We start from the raw sequence: 15,974 nt of genomic DNA, 5'->3' as shown, positions 1-15,974 counted from the left end.
TGAAGAACACAGCAACAGTAATAAGTTTTTGTGTTCAAACGCAAGGCAGGTCACTTGAGAGGTCATCCTAGGGGAGCAATATCCCTCATGGAACATCCATTTTAGCCCTGCAGGTAGATATTTCAATTTATCAGTTAACGGATTTTTCCCCCCAAATCATTCAACTCTTCATCCTTCTCATACCTATCAAGATGAGAAGTGGATCATGATGGGGTGATAAGCAATTCTTAGAAGGGTGGGTGGGGCCAGTGTTCTAATTTGTCTTTATGGTCTCTGTGGATGGTTTTGCTGTTTTTAGACACCACCCAGAGTCCTTGATAGGCTACCCATAGACACTCATTTTACATGCTATCATTATTATGTCGAGGGACTATAACATGGAGGCATTACTGATCATTCTGCCAATTCAACACTGAATTGAATGAAACTAATTATTGTGAAACCATTTATCAAACATTCCTCACATTTTCAAAGAGAAGCATTCTAGCCTCTAAAACAAAGTCTGATTGCTGTAAATCCTACCTTCCTACTAACTTCCATTATAAAATTAGAGACATGTTACCAAAAGAGAGGTCCCAAACAGGTTCAGTTAAAAACCTTGAAGAGAAGAGACAGTAGCCAGCCCTGTGACAGTTCACTTATTCACCGATCATTTGAAAATTAGGTGGCTATGACCACTGGTCATATCCCTCACCTTCATGACCACGGGGATGTCTCTCCTGTTACCAAAGTTACTCACCTCTAGACTTTGTCCTCTTCTGCTTTGATCTGGGCATTTTTGCCCCTTTTATTAGGAATTCTATTGCAGTAACACGTTTCACCAGTGGGGGTCAACTCTCAAACTGTACTTCTGTCAGAAAAGCCCTATGAGAGAGGCTTCTGCTTATATAAAACATACTCATTACTGATCTCGGACTTAAAAATTCTCTATTAAAATTCTGTCATCGTCTTCTGTTTCCTCCCTGTGGCATCAATTTATACAGCAGCACTGTGCATTTCAAGTTAAATTTAGATACTTATGGTGAATAGGATATTTCATTATTGGAAGAAAAGTTGTACCTATTTTGACAATCTGAAATTTCTCAAAGTGAAATGTATCCTTTCATAATATAGATGGACCCCCTTGTAAAGGAAATTTGCAACATGAATCATTAACTTAGAAAGATAAACCATAAGCAAAGACTTTCCCACAATCCTTTTTAATAATGACTGTATATTCAATATGATCTCAGTTACATGAACAAATATATATATTCATTGATACAAAGACACAGAAAAATACTTTAAAGAATATTCCCAAAACATTAACAGTAGTTATCTCAGAATGGTGTAATTACAAATGGCTTGCCTTTTGAAATATTTTTTGAATTTTCAAAGTTTTCTTCTTCAACAAATTAGCACTATACTATTATAGACAATAGGTTTAAATATATATATATATATATGCATATATGCCTTTTATTGTGGTAAAATACGCATATAAAATTTACCATTTTAACCATTTTAAAGTATACAATTGAGTGGCATCAAGTACATTTGCAATGTTGTACAACATCCAGTTCCATAACATTTTTATCACCTCGAGTGGAAATCCTGTACCCATTAAAAGCAGTCACTTCTCATTCAGTCCCTCCCTCAGGCCCCTGGCCACCACGAACACACTGTCTATCTCTGTGGATGTGCTCATTCGCCATATTTTCACATAAACAGAATCATACAGTATATGGCCTTTTGTGCCTGGCTTCTTTCACTTAGCATAATGTTTTCAAGGCTCATCCATGTGTCACCACTTCATTTCTTTTCATGGTTGCACAATATTCCATTGTATGGATATCCCAAATTTGGTTTTCTCCATTTATCTGTTGAGAGGCATTTGGGTCATTTCTATCTTTTGGCTATTATGAATAGTGCTGCTATAAACATTTGTGTACAAATTTTTGTTTCGACATCTGATTTCATTTCTTTGGGGTCTATACCTAGGAGTGGAAATTCCTTGACATACACTTTTTTAAAAATGCTTTTAATTCTACTTTGGCATTCTGTGTTTCAAGTAACCAATGCTTTTTCAGAAATATTAAGGATGACCCTTATGATATCATCCCCACAATAATACCATTCCGTTTGTAATCATTAACTATGGTATATCTTTTTAAAGCCCAAATCATATTCTTTGTATTTAAAAAATCCAATTTTTACTCTTACTCTTTGGGAACAAATTTTTCTTATGCCAGATACTTCCAACTATGAAGAACTAACTGAAAAGGACAGTCTTTCCCTCTTAGCATAGCCATTCTGGCAGTATCTAATTCACTTTCAAATACTTGTATGTTAAAAGTACAAAAATACATGTATTTTTTTGTTGTTGTTACTTTAGCCAGAAAGCATCATTAAATAGACATCAATATTTAAGCCTCGGGAATGTATTAAATATGTAATATACAAGGTATGAGGGTTAATTTTAGCTATAGACAGTGCTTGAAGTGGGGTAGATGATGGTGTACTCTGTGCTTGCTCATATTTATTTAACTACTATTGGATTCTCCCATTTTTCTTTCCCTCCAAATACATGCATACATATTTTTTAAATATACTTTCATGTACATGCCACACATGCATGCAGCTACACATGTGCAAGCCCACACACACCACAACTGTACTTCCAACTCAGTGGTGGCAAGTTAGAGTAGGCATATTTTTGTAGCTTGGTCATCCCTAGATTTCAGGCCTTTCCACCTGTTATGCCCCCCCCCCACTCTACCCCCATCACACACATGGCACCCTGCAATACAGAAAGCAGAAATAAAATTCTAGCTAGAGAAGAAGCCTCAAAACATAAAAAGAACCACTCAAATTTGAATACTTGTTAATAAGGGATATAATTTGGGATCATTTAAAACTAAAATACTGAGGAATGTTTCTATGATACTGATAGACTTCACTTTAAGAAAAATTCAAATAGGTGAACAATGAACTTATAGAAAACAATCAGGAAATTTTAATTCTGTGAAGGTTTTTACACAACCCAACTTCAGTAGGATCAACACTTAATTAATTTTATTTTTCCCCTTAAAAAAACCCTGAATGCCTATGTATTCTGAGAATACTCCAAAAAACCCTGACATACTACAAAACTCAGGAGGAAATCTTTTATCCTACTCTCTATAGAATGTTTTTTAAAGCTCTGGCCTAACAACAGTAATTTATATTGTAGAGATTTTTTTTCCAATGAAGGTTAAGAACTTTATAAATGTCTTATTCTGTATGTGGAAAGCTAACTGGCAGCAGAATAAGTTGTCCAAAGTCTCACAAGGAATCTGAGTAACTCCAAAAATAAAATTCAAGTCCAATTAATCATCAAGATGGTAGTCTGTCCACAAGGTAAAATATCTCAGTTACATGGGAGGTAGTCATTCTAAAAAGTCAATAGAATTAAAACATGTTATACCATAAAGATCCAGTCATGTTACTTATGAGTGTTTATGTGAGAGATGCTAAGTGCATCACTGAATCCCCATTGTTTCATTCTTGTACTTTTTTCTTTATGCTTTGAGTATACTTCTTTTCTCTGCTATTAGACTGAAGGATGATTCATGGTGGAGAGCAAATCTTAGGACTGAAGGATGATTCATGGTGGAGAGCAAATCTTAGGACTTTTGTATATGTGGCACAGTGCCTCAAATACAGTAGGCATTCAGTGACATATGCACTATTATGTGTGAAATTTCATAAACACACGCTCAGCTATCTCCTCACAATGACCAAAACAAAATCATGGTGAGAACCTTTGAACTTCCTTAAAAACCCAACCCCACATACTAATGAATAAAAAATATGACAAATCTAGGCTACTTCAATCATGACAATGTTCAGAGATCATCATGATATAACCTTAATATTATTTGTTAGCATGGTTAAGTACACAAAATAAGGTAGCCAAGAATGAATGAACAAGATTTAACTGCAGTTAACAAACACTCTGATCTGTATCCACAGTCTGATTTCCCCTACTGGTGTATTATCCTAACTTTTTGGCTCCTTGCTTCTGAGATGTGTCCTCACAACACCCAATTGCTGGGTGGCAGTTACACTGAAGTACATCAGAATGGAAATAGAAGGAATAAATTCCGATCAGTCCTTCTTACTACTTATTAACAGCTTTTATGAGGGGCTGTGCTAAAGTAATAGGATAAAAATAAACAGCAAATTCAGTTTAAGGACAAAAATGACACATGGCACTTTGCCTTAAAAACAAAAACAAAAACAAAAACAGAAAAAACCTCCTTCACTGTTATCTCATTGATCAGCTGTGAGGTTTATTTCTCCACCTTACTCTCCTCACCTGCACTACAATAGAGAATGGGCTGAAAGAGTTGCTTCCTGGATCTAATTTTTAACATTTACGCAGGAGTTACCTTCATTTCTCTTTCAAAAATGTCTATACTCTTACCTCCCAGTCCAAATAATCACAGACATCTTCAAAGTTAGTGAGAAGAGACACTGAGCAGAACAGCCGTGGCAGCTCATCCCTTGTCATTGGGGGGAAACGGCTATCTTTAAGGGCACTGTGGAAAACAAAGCAAATATTAAAGCAACTACTTGGTATGAAAAAGTCCCCCTTTCAAATGCAGACAATCATTTGAAAAAGGTAGGAGATTTTAAAAAAATCAGTAAGGTGACAAAGGCGTTAATAATCTGCAAATGTATTCAAGGGCCCCAGAGATTTTAGAAGTCAATTTATTTCATTCAATAGACTGTTTATTAGCCAATCCTGTGATCAAATGTAAAGCACGAATGATCAATTACACTTCCTGTAAGTCATTTCCTGGTCTACTTCCCTGTTACTTGGAGAATCTGAGAATACTTTACTTTTGAGAAGAATAAAACCTAGGCTAGTGGACATTTATGCAAAGACTTCTAGACCTAGGGCCGATGGAAAAAAATGTATATAGTTTTAAAAAAAAGTTCATACCAGGTTGGCCTTTTACCATAGAACAGCACTCAGAGTTCAAAAAAGACCAAAATTTCATTTTCTTCAAGCAAAAGAAATCAAAGAAAATTTAAATAATCATGCAAATTACAGACTAAAAATACAAATATTTCAGGCCCCCCATAAAGGATAATTCAATATATGACTCAAAAATTGTGAAAGTACAGGAAATTGGGCTAATCTAGAAATAAAAGTATGATTAGGAGACCATTAATCACATCAATGGATTTCTGAGTACAACTCTGATTGGATCCTGTAATCAAGGGAAATATACTACAGTGCCAAATTCTAGAAAAACCCCTACTATGAAGGACAAAGATGTTGGAAGACCATAATTCTTCCTGCAATGGAAGAACAGACAGAAAATACATAGACACACACACTCACACAGGCACAGTACATTTCTTGTACTTTTAAAAGAAAACACTTCCTGGTCAAGAAAAACAAACATACCTCTGATTACACTTTATACTAATGGCACTACTGGCATTTGCACCATCAATCTTCAAATTCAAATGTCCTATACAGCAGCCAGGCTTAGAAAATGTTTTCACAGATTAATCCTTAGAAGTTACAAACTTTAGAGCCTACAAACTGCCTGGGTTATAACAAAGTTCCATGGCCTTTAGAAATCATTCAATTCCTTTTTCAGTGACTCCCTCATTGCTGATTTTCTTTTTTCTTTTTTTCATTTTTCCATCCCTTCCTTCGCATTCTAAAACTCACCTATTGTATTGTACAAATAGAACACCTATGTGAGTACTTTCAATGCATTTTGGTGCTCATTCTATTCTACTCTGCAAAGGAAAATGCTTATAGAAAGATATGTTCTATATATAAAGTATAAATTTTTTCCCATACCAGGAGCCAAGATTAACCAAGAAAATCAGGACATCTGTGACAATTCATACTCTGAGAACAGCATTTGCCCATTTTATGATTTAACAATATAAATTTTACTACAGTTTGGCCTCTTTTATTTTCCTATTGGCAAATAAAGTTTTAAAAAGCATTTTCAAATTCTCATTCAAAGCCAAGATAAAGACATATATGTGTGTATATAACCAACACTCCCTTTCCTAACAAACACACATATTGAACAGAAATTCTAAAACAGAAGAATCCCATCCACAAAAACCAAAAGGCCAATCACACTTTCAGTCTTCTTGCTAAAAAGAAAAAAAGAGAGAGGGGGTAAAAGCCTTATATACATTGGAATAACATAAAATATAATTTTTTTGGATTATAGATTTTTATTGTGGTAAAATAACTATTTTTAAGGGTACAGTTCTGTGTAATTAAGTTCATTGATGGCTCACCACCATCCATCTCCAGAACTCTTAGCATATTGCACAACTGAAACATAGTATCCATCCAATACTAACGCCGGCTCCTCCTTCCTTCCAGCCTCTGGCAAAAATGTAATTTGCACACACTTTTCCAATTTCAAGTAATTAGGATAATATAGTCACTAATGTTTTTGATATATAATAGCTTATGGAGATGTAGTTGACACACCAATAAAATTCACCCATTAACATATACAATTTAATTTTTTTTAGCATATTCACAGAGTTACACAACCATCACCATCATTCTAATTTTAAAACATTTTGTCACACCAAAAAGAAGCCCCATACCCATTAACAGCCAGTCTCCATTTTTCCCTCCTTCCAGCTCCTCACAAGCATTACTCTCGGTCTATGGATTTGCCTATTCTGGATATTTCATAGCAGTGTAGTCCTACAAATATGGCTACACTGACTTTGAGCATAATGTTTTGGAGGTTTCATCCATGCTGTAGCATGTATCAATACTTCATCTTTTCAACTGCCTAATATTTCAATGGTGTGGCTCTATCACATTTTGTGATCTGTTGATCTGTTGAGAAACATTTGAGTTGTTTCCACTTTGGGACTACTATAAATAATGCAGCTATATTCATGCATGTATGAGTTTCTGTGTGGACATATGTATTCATTTCTCTTGGGTAGATACCTAAAAGCTGAATTGCTGGGTCATTTGGTAATTCTATGTTTAACTTTTTAAGGAACTGATAAACTATTTCCCACAGTGGCTGTACCATTCTACGTTGCCACCAGCAATGTGTGAGGGAGTTCCAATTTCTCCACATCCTTACCAACCCTTGATATTTTTTCCAACCTTTGATATTGTCTGCCTTTTAAATTATAGTGCTAAACTTCCTTTAATGAAGAGATTTATAAAAACCTCTCTCTCACTTTTACATTAAAACAATACACATCCTGAAGTTGCCAGACAGTTAATTTCTCAATGTTTGGAGGAAAGGTATTTTGTTTACTTTTTTCCCTAGCAAACCAAGGAAAGGTAAATTTTAGCTTAGTGCAATTCACACTATTTCAAATCAATGAAATTTTCAAGTACCTAAAATGTAACTCTCATGATACAGAGCCTTGTTGTTCAATCATTCTGGGCTTTAAAAAAAAAAAAAGGTTAGAACAATGAATAAGTGGGAGAATATTAACATGGTTAATAGGAGAAACTGACAATCCTGCCTCGCCATACCAGGACTCAAATGTATTAACTTCAAAACTGAAATAGTGAAGGTACATTAGTCATGATGGAAACAGTCTGATTTTACAGAAAGTCATTCAAACAAGATTTTTATTTCGGGCATTTTTTGGTAACTCTAACTTTTCATTAAATTCATGAGCATAGAAAAATTCCAAAAGGTAGGAAGCCCTCAGTATTTCTAAATGCAAATTCCTAGGGGGAAAGAACTAGCAAGGAAAGCCTAGCAAGTATTTCAGGGATTATAAAATAGACAAAAAATACAGCTAGAGACTGACCTCCAGAGCTGTTAGGTTGTTATGCATAGCTGATAAAAAAAAAACAAGAGGATTCAGCCTCCCTTGGCCCTGCTCTCTTTAGCATATAGAATCTGCAATGTGGAAGCTGAAACTTTGGAGGGGCTATGCCATCCAGAGTTGGGAAGTGACTTGGTCAAGATGACCCAGCAAGTTAGTGACACAGGTGGGGATACAACACCAATTCTCTATTCTTTGACTCAAGCCCAAAAGACCTTCTAGGATCACACTTTTGTTGTCACCTTTGAATGGATTTGTCTTTTTTTTTTTAATTTTAAAAGTAAATGCTTGCCTTACTTGGCAATTCTGATCTCATACCTGTAGTGCCTCTGCCTAAAGAAGATGGATAATAACTTAATAGCATTCATTAGTAGCCAAAGGGTAAAGATAGACTAGACTATCTGTCTAAGGAAAATCTACAGGAGCAGAAAGGATTTTAAAATATTAATATTATCCGTGGAAAACATTTTATACCAACGTGGTATCTGGCAATTTAAATTCTAGGCAGCCTAAGAAACTGACAAACAAGGAGATCTTGTATTAAATTTATATGACGTTCTCTTTCCTACAATAGGAAACCATGTTCTAATGTTTAAATATTGCTGAAGGGTGGGGGCGCCTGGGTGGCTCAATCAGCTGAGTGTCTGAGTCTTCATTTCGGCTCAGTTCACGAGCTTCATGATCTCAGGGCCGTAGGATCAAGCCCTCCTGTGTGGGGCTTTGTACTCACTGGGGAGTCTGCTAGGGATTCTCTCCCTCCCTCTCCCTTTGCCCCTCCCCCTTCTAAAAAATAATATAAATAAATAAATAAATAAATAAATAAATAAATAAATAAATAAATAAGACTGGGGGGACCTACTTACATACAAAAGCAGCCAGCTGCTCCCTCACCCATGTGATGGATGGGTAAGGTTTAAACAACAGTTTAATTCACATACCAAATTCAAATATATTCAATTCAAATTGGCACCTCACCAAGAATATATTTTACCTAATTGAAAAGCAACAATAACATCTGTCAAAGTTAATATCTAATGTTAAGTAGCTCTTTAATGAAAATGAACATTTAAAAAAGGGAATTAGGACTTTAGCTATCAAAGAATCAAAATTGGTGACAATGCCTGGAAACTATTAAAAAAAAAAAAACCCAGCTGAAAACAGACGAAACCTTAGCTCTTATAAGGCTCATCATAAATGATATAGCATGGAACAGCAATGATGTAAGTGAACCTAGCTGCTTTGCCATTTACTCACTCATTCCTTCATTTCTTCACTTTTTAAAACTTGGATGACTTTAATCAGTTAACCAGTGGAAAGTTACCAAACTGAGAAGGGCTTCAGGTTATAGGCCACCATTTTTCAGGACAAAGCAACAATTAAAACCAAAATTAAAAATCCCTTTTTGGGGAACATCTGGGTGGTTCAGTTGATTAAGTGTCCAACTCTTGATTTTGGCTTAGGTCATGATCGCAGGGACCTGGGATCAAGCTCTGCAATGGGCTCCCGATCAGGGCATAGTCGGCTTGAGATTCTCTCCTTCTCTCTCTCTCTCCCTCTGTTCCTCCCCCTTCCTGCATACTCTCTCTAAATCAGAAGATAAAATCTTTTTTAAAAAAAATCCCAGTTTAGATAGGTGAAGAAAAGCAAATCCAGCATCCATGAATCTAAAGTTTAAAAAAACAGTGTTTTTCATGAGAGGTTTCAATCATCTGGAAACTCTGCCATCCATCATCAGAGATTCTGGAACAGAATGTACACATGGCATGTCTGAATTCCAGAAACTTAGAATGCTAGAATCCTAAACCCAAATCTGAAAAATTATCCGTAACCTCTCCTTCACATTAAGTAGTGATTTTAGCTTCCCATTATGAAAAAAAAGGGGAGTATAAAACAGAATGCAAAACAGTGACCATTTATCAAACACAAGGGTAGAGAAGAGCAACAAAGGACATGACTACATTAGGTTAAGAAAGGAAGAAGAGGACCCTATTTTGGTGAGTGAGGGCAGTGATCCAGAAGGAAATTTTCAATTGTAAGCCAGATTTAAAATGTTCCATAATTGGGGGATGTTTTTCCCCCTTAGAGTAATAAATACAACCTACTCAGTGCTGGATGCATATAAACATTAAAATGTACTGATTTTAATATATATTTCAAAATGTGCAATATGATGGGGAGTTTATGGGGACTGGAGGAAAGAACTAAAGCATGGAGGGACGCCTGGGTGGCTCAGTGGTTGAGTGTCTTGCTTTGGCTCAGGTCCTGGGATCGAGTCCCGCATCAGGCTCCCCATGGGGAGCCTGCTTCTCCCTCTGCCTATGTCTCTGCCTCTCTCTTTCTGTCTCTCATGAATAAATAAATAAAATCTTTTTTTTTAAAAAAAGAACTAAGGCATGGAACAAAAGGAAGGGAAAGAGAGCAGGGGACAGAAAAAGAGGAAGGGCACAAATATGAAGAAATAAAAGATGGAGAGGAAGAGAAAACAAGAAATGAGAAAAGCAAGTGGGAGGCAAAAAGAAAAAGGGGAAAAATAGAGACACACTCACAAAAAGACAAAAAGAGAAAGCAAGGAAGAGTAAAGGTTAGGAGGGAGGGGGAGCAAAAGTGCAGTAGGTCCTGCAGATTTTCATATGTACTATTTGGCTCCTATCCTCTGGGATTAGGCTTTAGAGTGTTCTTGTCCACTGCCCTCTGACTAGCTTCAACTTCTTGAATTGCTCTAATCTCAAGCTCTTAAAAGCCTTTATTCTCAGAGAGCGTTACAGCTGCCCACCAGGAGGGAAGAATACTCCCTGGGCTGCACACTGTGATGACCATAGCAATATTGTCAAGAATCTGTGTCTTCACCAGGCAAGTTCTTACCTTGCCTTTAAATTGGGAGAATGGGTTGTGGGTCTGCTTTAATGGAGCACAATTAAGACTGGAAAATACAAGATGCACAAAGAAACAGATGGCTATGTGTTTAGTGTGGATGGCAGGTGTTCCTCATTTCCCTCCAAATAATGTCCACATAATGCTCTGTCTGCAGATTTTTCTTGATTTATTCTATCTTGCTTTTAGAAATGAACTACTAGGAACAGTTTTTGTTTTAATTATTTTTTTGGATGAAAAGCTACTGAGTATAATGAACATAATTTAATTTTCTCTTTATGACCCTGGTTCATCTTTTTTTATTGAAGTATAGTTGACAGGCAATATAATATTAGTTTAAGGTGTACAACATAGTGATTTGACATTTGTAAACACTGCAATGTCACCATAGTCAATCTAGTTAACATCTGTCACTATACAAAGTTACTACAATATTATTTACTATATGCCCCTTGCTGTATGTTACATCCCGCAACTCATTTTCTAACCGGAAATTTGCGCTTCTGGATCCTCTTCACCCATTTCACCCTTGCTCAACCCCCCACTCCCCTCTGGTAACCACCAAAATGTTCTCTGTTTCTATGATTCTGTGTTTTGTTTTGTTCGTTTTCATTTTGTTTCTTAGACTCCAGATATATGAAATCATACGGTATTTGTATTTCTCTCTCATAGCACTATACCGCTAAGGTTCATTCATGTTGCACAAATGGTAAGATTTCATTCTTTTTAAGATTTTGTTCTTTTTATGGTTGAGTAGTATTCGTGTGTGTGTGTGTGTGTGTGTGTGTGTGTGTGACATCTTCCTAATTTATTCATCCATTGATAGATACTTACTTAGGATGTTTCCCTATCTTGGCTATTGTAAATAGTGTTGCAATGAACATAGGGGTGCATATATCTTTTTGAATTAGTGTTTCTATTTTCTTCAGATAGGTATCCAGTAGTAGAGGGATGCCTGGGTAGCTCACTGGTTGAGTGTCCTCAACTTGGAGAGTGATCCCAGGGTTCTAGTATCAAGTCTTCCATTGGGCTCCCTGCAGTAAGCCTGCTTCTCCCTCTGCCTATGTCTCTGTCTCTGTGTCTCTCATAAATAAATAAATAAATAAATAAATAAATAAATAAATAAAATCTTTAAAAAAATGAAAGATACCCAGTAGTAGAATTGCTGGATCACATGGTAACTACTTTTAAATATTTGAGGAACTTCCATACTGCTTTCCATAATGTCTACACCAATGTACATTCCCATCAACAGTGCCCAAGGGTTCCTTTTGCTACACATCTTCACAAACATATATTATTTCTTGGCTTTTAAAATGTTTTTTTGATAAGAGCCATTCTGATAGGTGTAAGGTGATATCTCATTATGGTTGTAATTTGCATCCCCCCGATGATTAGTGATGCAGGGCATCTTTTCTTTTCTTTTTTTTTTTTTAAGATTTTTATTCATTTACCCATAACAGACACAGAGAGAGAGAGAGAGAGAGAGAGAGAGGCAGAGAGTGAAGCAGGTTCCATGCAGGGCGCCCGACGCAGGACTCGATCCCGAGTCTCCAGGATCATGCCCCAGGCTGAAGGCGGCACTAAACCGCTGAGCCACCGGGGCTGCCCTAGGGCATCCTTTCATGTCTTTTGGTCATGTGTACACCTTCTTTGGGAAAATGTATATTCATATCCTCCGTTCATTCCTTAAAAGGACATTTGTGGTTGTATTGTGTTGTATCAAGTTCTTTATATATTTTGGATATTAACCCTTTATCAGATATATGGTTTGCAAATTTCTTTCCCCGTTCAGTAGGTTGCCTTTTTGTTTTGTTGATGCTTTCTTTTGCTGTGCAGGAGCTTTTGATATAGTCCCATTTGTTTATTTTTGCCTTTGCTTCCCTTGCTTTTGGAGTCAGAGCCAAAAAACAAACCCCATCACTAAGACTGATGTTAGAGAGCTTACCACCTATGTTTTCTTCTAGAAGTTTCATGGTTTCAGGTCTTATATTCAAGTCTTTAATTTATTTTGAATTAATTTCCATAAATGGTATAAGATATTGGTCCAGTTTCATCCTTTTGCATGTGACTGTCATGTTTCCCCAACGCCATTTATTGAAGACACTGTCCTTTCCCCATTGTATATTCTTGCCTCCTTTGTCATAGATTACCATACATGCACGAGTTTATTTCTGGGTTCTCTATTCTGTTCCATTGATCTTTGTGTCTGTTTTTATGCTAACACCATACTGTTTTAATTACTATGACTTTGTGGTATAGTTTGAAATCTCGGAGCGTGATACCTCTGGCTTTGTTTTTCTTCCTCAAAACTATTTTGGCTACTCAGGGTTTTCTGTAGTTTCATATAAACTTTAGAATGATTCTAGTTCTGTGAAAAATGCCATTGGAAGTTTGATAAGAATTGCATTGAATCTGAAGATTGCTTTGGCTTGTATGGGCATTTTAACAACATTAAATCTTCCAATCTATGAGCACTCCTTCTTTGTGTCTTTTTCAACTTCTTTCATTAATGTTTTATGGTTTTTAGTGCACAGGTCTTTCACCTCCTTGGTTAAATTTATTCCTAAGTATTTTATTCTTTTTGATATGATCATAAATGAGATTGGTGTTTTTTAAAGATTTTATTTATTTATTCATGAGAAACACAGAGAGAGAGAGAAGCAGAGACACAGGCAGAGCAAGAAGCAGGCTCCATGCAGGGAGCCTGATGTGGGAATCGATCCTGGGACTCCAGAATCAGGCCCTGGGCCAAAGGCAGGCACTAAACCACTGAGCCACCCAGGGATCCCCTTGATTTATCTTTCTGATAGCTTGTTATGAGTGTACAGAAACAGAACCAATTTTTGCATATTAAGTTTGTATTCTGCAACTTCATGGAATTCACTTCTTACTTCTAACTGTTTTTGTTGTGGAATCTTTTGGATTTTCTATATACAGTATCATGTTATCTGCAAATAGTGACAGCTTTACTTATTCCTTTCCAATTTGTATGCCTTTTATTTCTTTCTCTTGTTGAATTGCTGTAGCTAGGATTTCCAATACTGTGTTGATAAAAATGGGTAGAGTAGGCATCCTTGACTTGTTCCTGATCTTAGAGGGAAAGCTTTCAGCTTTTCACCATTGAGTATTATATTAGCTGAGGTCTGTCAGATACGGACTTTATTACATTGAGGGTATGCTTCCTCTATGCCCGTTTTGTTGAGGCTTTATTATAAATGGATGCTAAACTTTGTCAAATGCTTTTTCTGCATCTTTTGAGATAATCATGTTTTTCATCTTTCACCCTGTTAATGTGGTATATTATACTGATTTGCAGATGTTGAATTGGAATAAATCCCACTTGATTATGGTATAGGATTATTTCAACATACTGCTATATTCAGTTTGCTAATATTTTGTTAAGGATTTTTTATACCTATGTTCATCATGTTCATCAGGGATATTAGCCTGGAATTCTTTTTGGGGGTGTCCTTGTCTTGTTTTGGTATCGGGGTAATCCTGGCCTCATAAAATGAGTTTGGAAACATTTCTTCCTTTTCAATTTCTGGAAGAGTCTGAGGAGGTCAGATATTAAATTTTCTTTGAATGTTTGGTAGAATTCACCAGTGAAGCTGCCTGCTCCTACACTTGATTTGTTGGGAGGGTTTTGATTACTGGTTTGATCTCCTTACTTGTAATCTAGGAATCTGTCTATTCAGATGTCCTAGTTTTTCATGATTCCACCCTAGAAGATTATACATTTCTAGGAATTGATCCATTTCTTCTAGATCGTCCAGCTTATTGGTATATACTTGTTTATAGCAGTCTCTTGGGGTCCTTTGTATTTCTGTGGTATGTTGTAATTCCTCTTTTGCTTCTGATTTTATTTATCTGAGCTCTTTTTTTTTCTTGGTGAGTCCAGCTAAAAGTTTTCCAATTTTGATTTTTCAAAGAAGCACCTCTTAGTTTCACTGACCTTTCTTATTGTCTCTTTGTCTGTTTCATTTATTTCTGCTCTGATCTTTATTATTTCCTTCCTTCTACTGACTTTGGGCTTCCTTTGTTTTTCTTTTTCTAGTTCTTTTAGGTGTAATTAAATTATTTACTTTGAGACTTCTTATATATTTTTGATGTAGCCCTGTACAGCCATAAACTTCCCTCTTAGAACTGCTTTTGCTGCATTTCATAGACTTTGGTATGTTGCATTTCTATTTTCATGTAATAGTCAAGACCTTGTATCCTGGAGTCAGATATACCTGCATGTGGATCCTGGCTCCATTGATTACTAGCTGTGTGACATCTGTGCAAGTCTCTTAACCTTATAAGCCTTAATTTCATCATCTATAAAATGGGGGTGATAATACTACAGAGCTACTGTGACGAGTAAATAAAATAATACCTGCATAATTACCTCGTATACACTATGTTCAATAAGTAGTGGATGTCAAAGAACTTTCACTGTAAGTTTATGTCTACAGAACTGTCCCTATATCATAGCTTGGGGAAAAGAAAGGGAACCCCAAGAATAAGAATGACTCTTCAACATTGATACAGGGGAATCTAAACAAGTTATCTTCTCTAGGAATTAAATGAGGCCATCTCAAGGGATAATGGTTACTCTTCCAGGTATGGTCTTTTTGAGGAGCCTTAATTTGATTTTCCTTCATTTTCAAAATATATTAAGTACCTACCATATGCTTTTTATCATGTCAAGAGCCATGAGGATATAAGAAAAGATTAAAAAATAATATATGGGTATGTATAAAAGACTTATTAAAGGGATGCCTGGGTGGCTCAGCAGTTGAGTGTCTGCTTTCGGCTCAGGGTGTAATCCTGGGGTCCGAGGATTGAGTCCCACATTGGGCTCCCCGCGGGGAGCCCGCTTCTCTCTCTGCCTATGTGTCTCTGCCTCTCTCCCTCTCTCTCTCTCTCTCTCTCTCTCTCTCTCTCTATTTCTGTCTCTCATGAATAAATAAATAAAATCTTTTTAAAAAAGACTTATTAAATCACATGCAATGGGAATACTGAAAGGAATAGTCAGACAAGGTTTGTTTCTTTTCTGAAAAGGTCTGTTTTACCCTCTCTGCTATTGGTTTACTGGTTACGATGGGACCCAGAATTATAGGTAAATTTATAGAAATGAAATGTATACACACTTTTTTTTTTTGGTTAACCAATCTACTATGTCAAGTAAGGTGCTTTTTCATCAAGAATTTCTATTATCCTACAGGCATGCCTTCATATGTTGCTTTGTAACAGTGTTCCTGAACTAGATTTTAAAAATCTCC

General features: G+C 36.2%; 1 protein-coding gene across 3 annotated transcripts in view; it reads right to left on the bottom strand.

The window, feature by feature from the left end:
• AMMECR1 (AMMECR nuclear protein 1) overlaps positions 1 to 15,974 on the bottom strand; it is a 231,784-nt gene that overhangs the window by 18,255 nt on the left and 197,555 nt on the right. For all 3 annotated transcript variants that reach the window (XM_072817532.1, XM_072817531.1, XM_072817530.1), the window contains one exon: positions 4,448 to 4,562. In XM_072817532.1, coding sequence (XP_072673633.1) covers positions 4,448 to 4,562 — 115 coding nt within the window. The remainder of the gene's footprint in view (positions 1 to 4,447; positions 4,563 to 15,974) is intronic.

This window comes from Canis lupus, chromosome X (genome assembly GCF_048164855.1).
Source record: "Canis lupus baileyi chromosome X, mCanLup2.hap1, whole genome shotgun sequence".
Taxonomy (NCBI): domain Eukaryota; kingdom Metazoa; phylum Chordata; class Mammalia; order Carnivora; family Canidae; genus Canis; species Canis lupus.
Note: the sequence above shows the minus strand (reverse complement) of the source record. Positions and strands in the feature narration are given on the sequence as shown.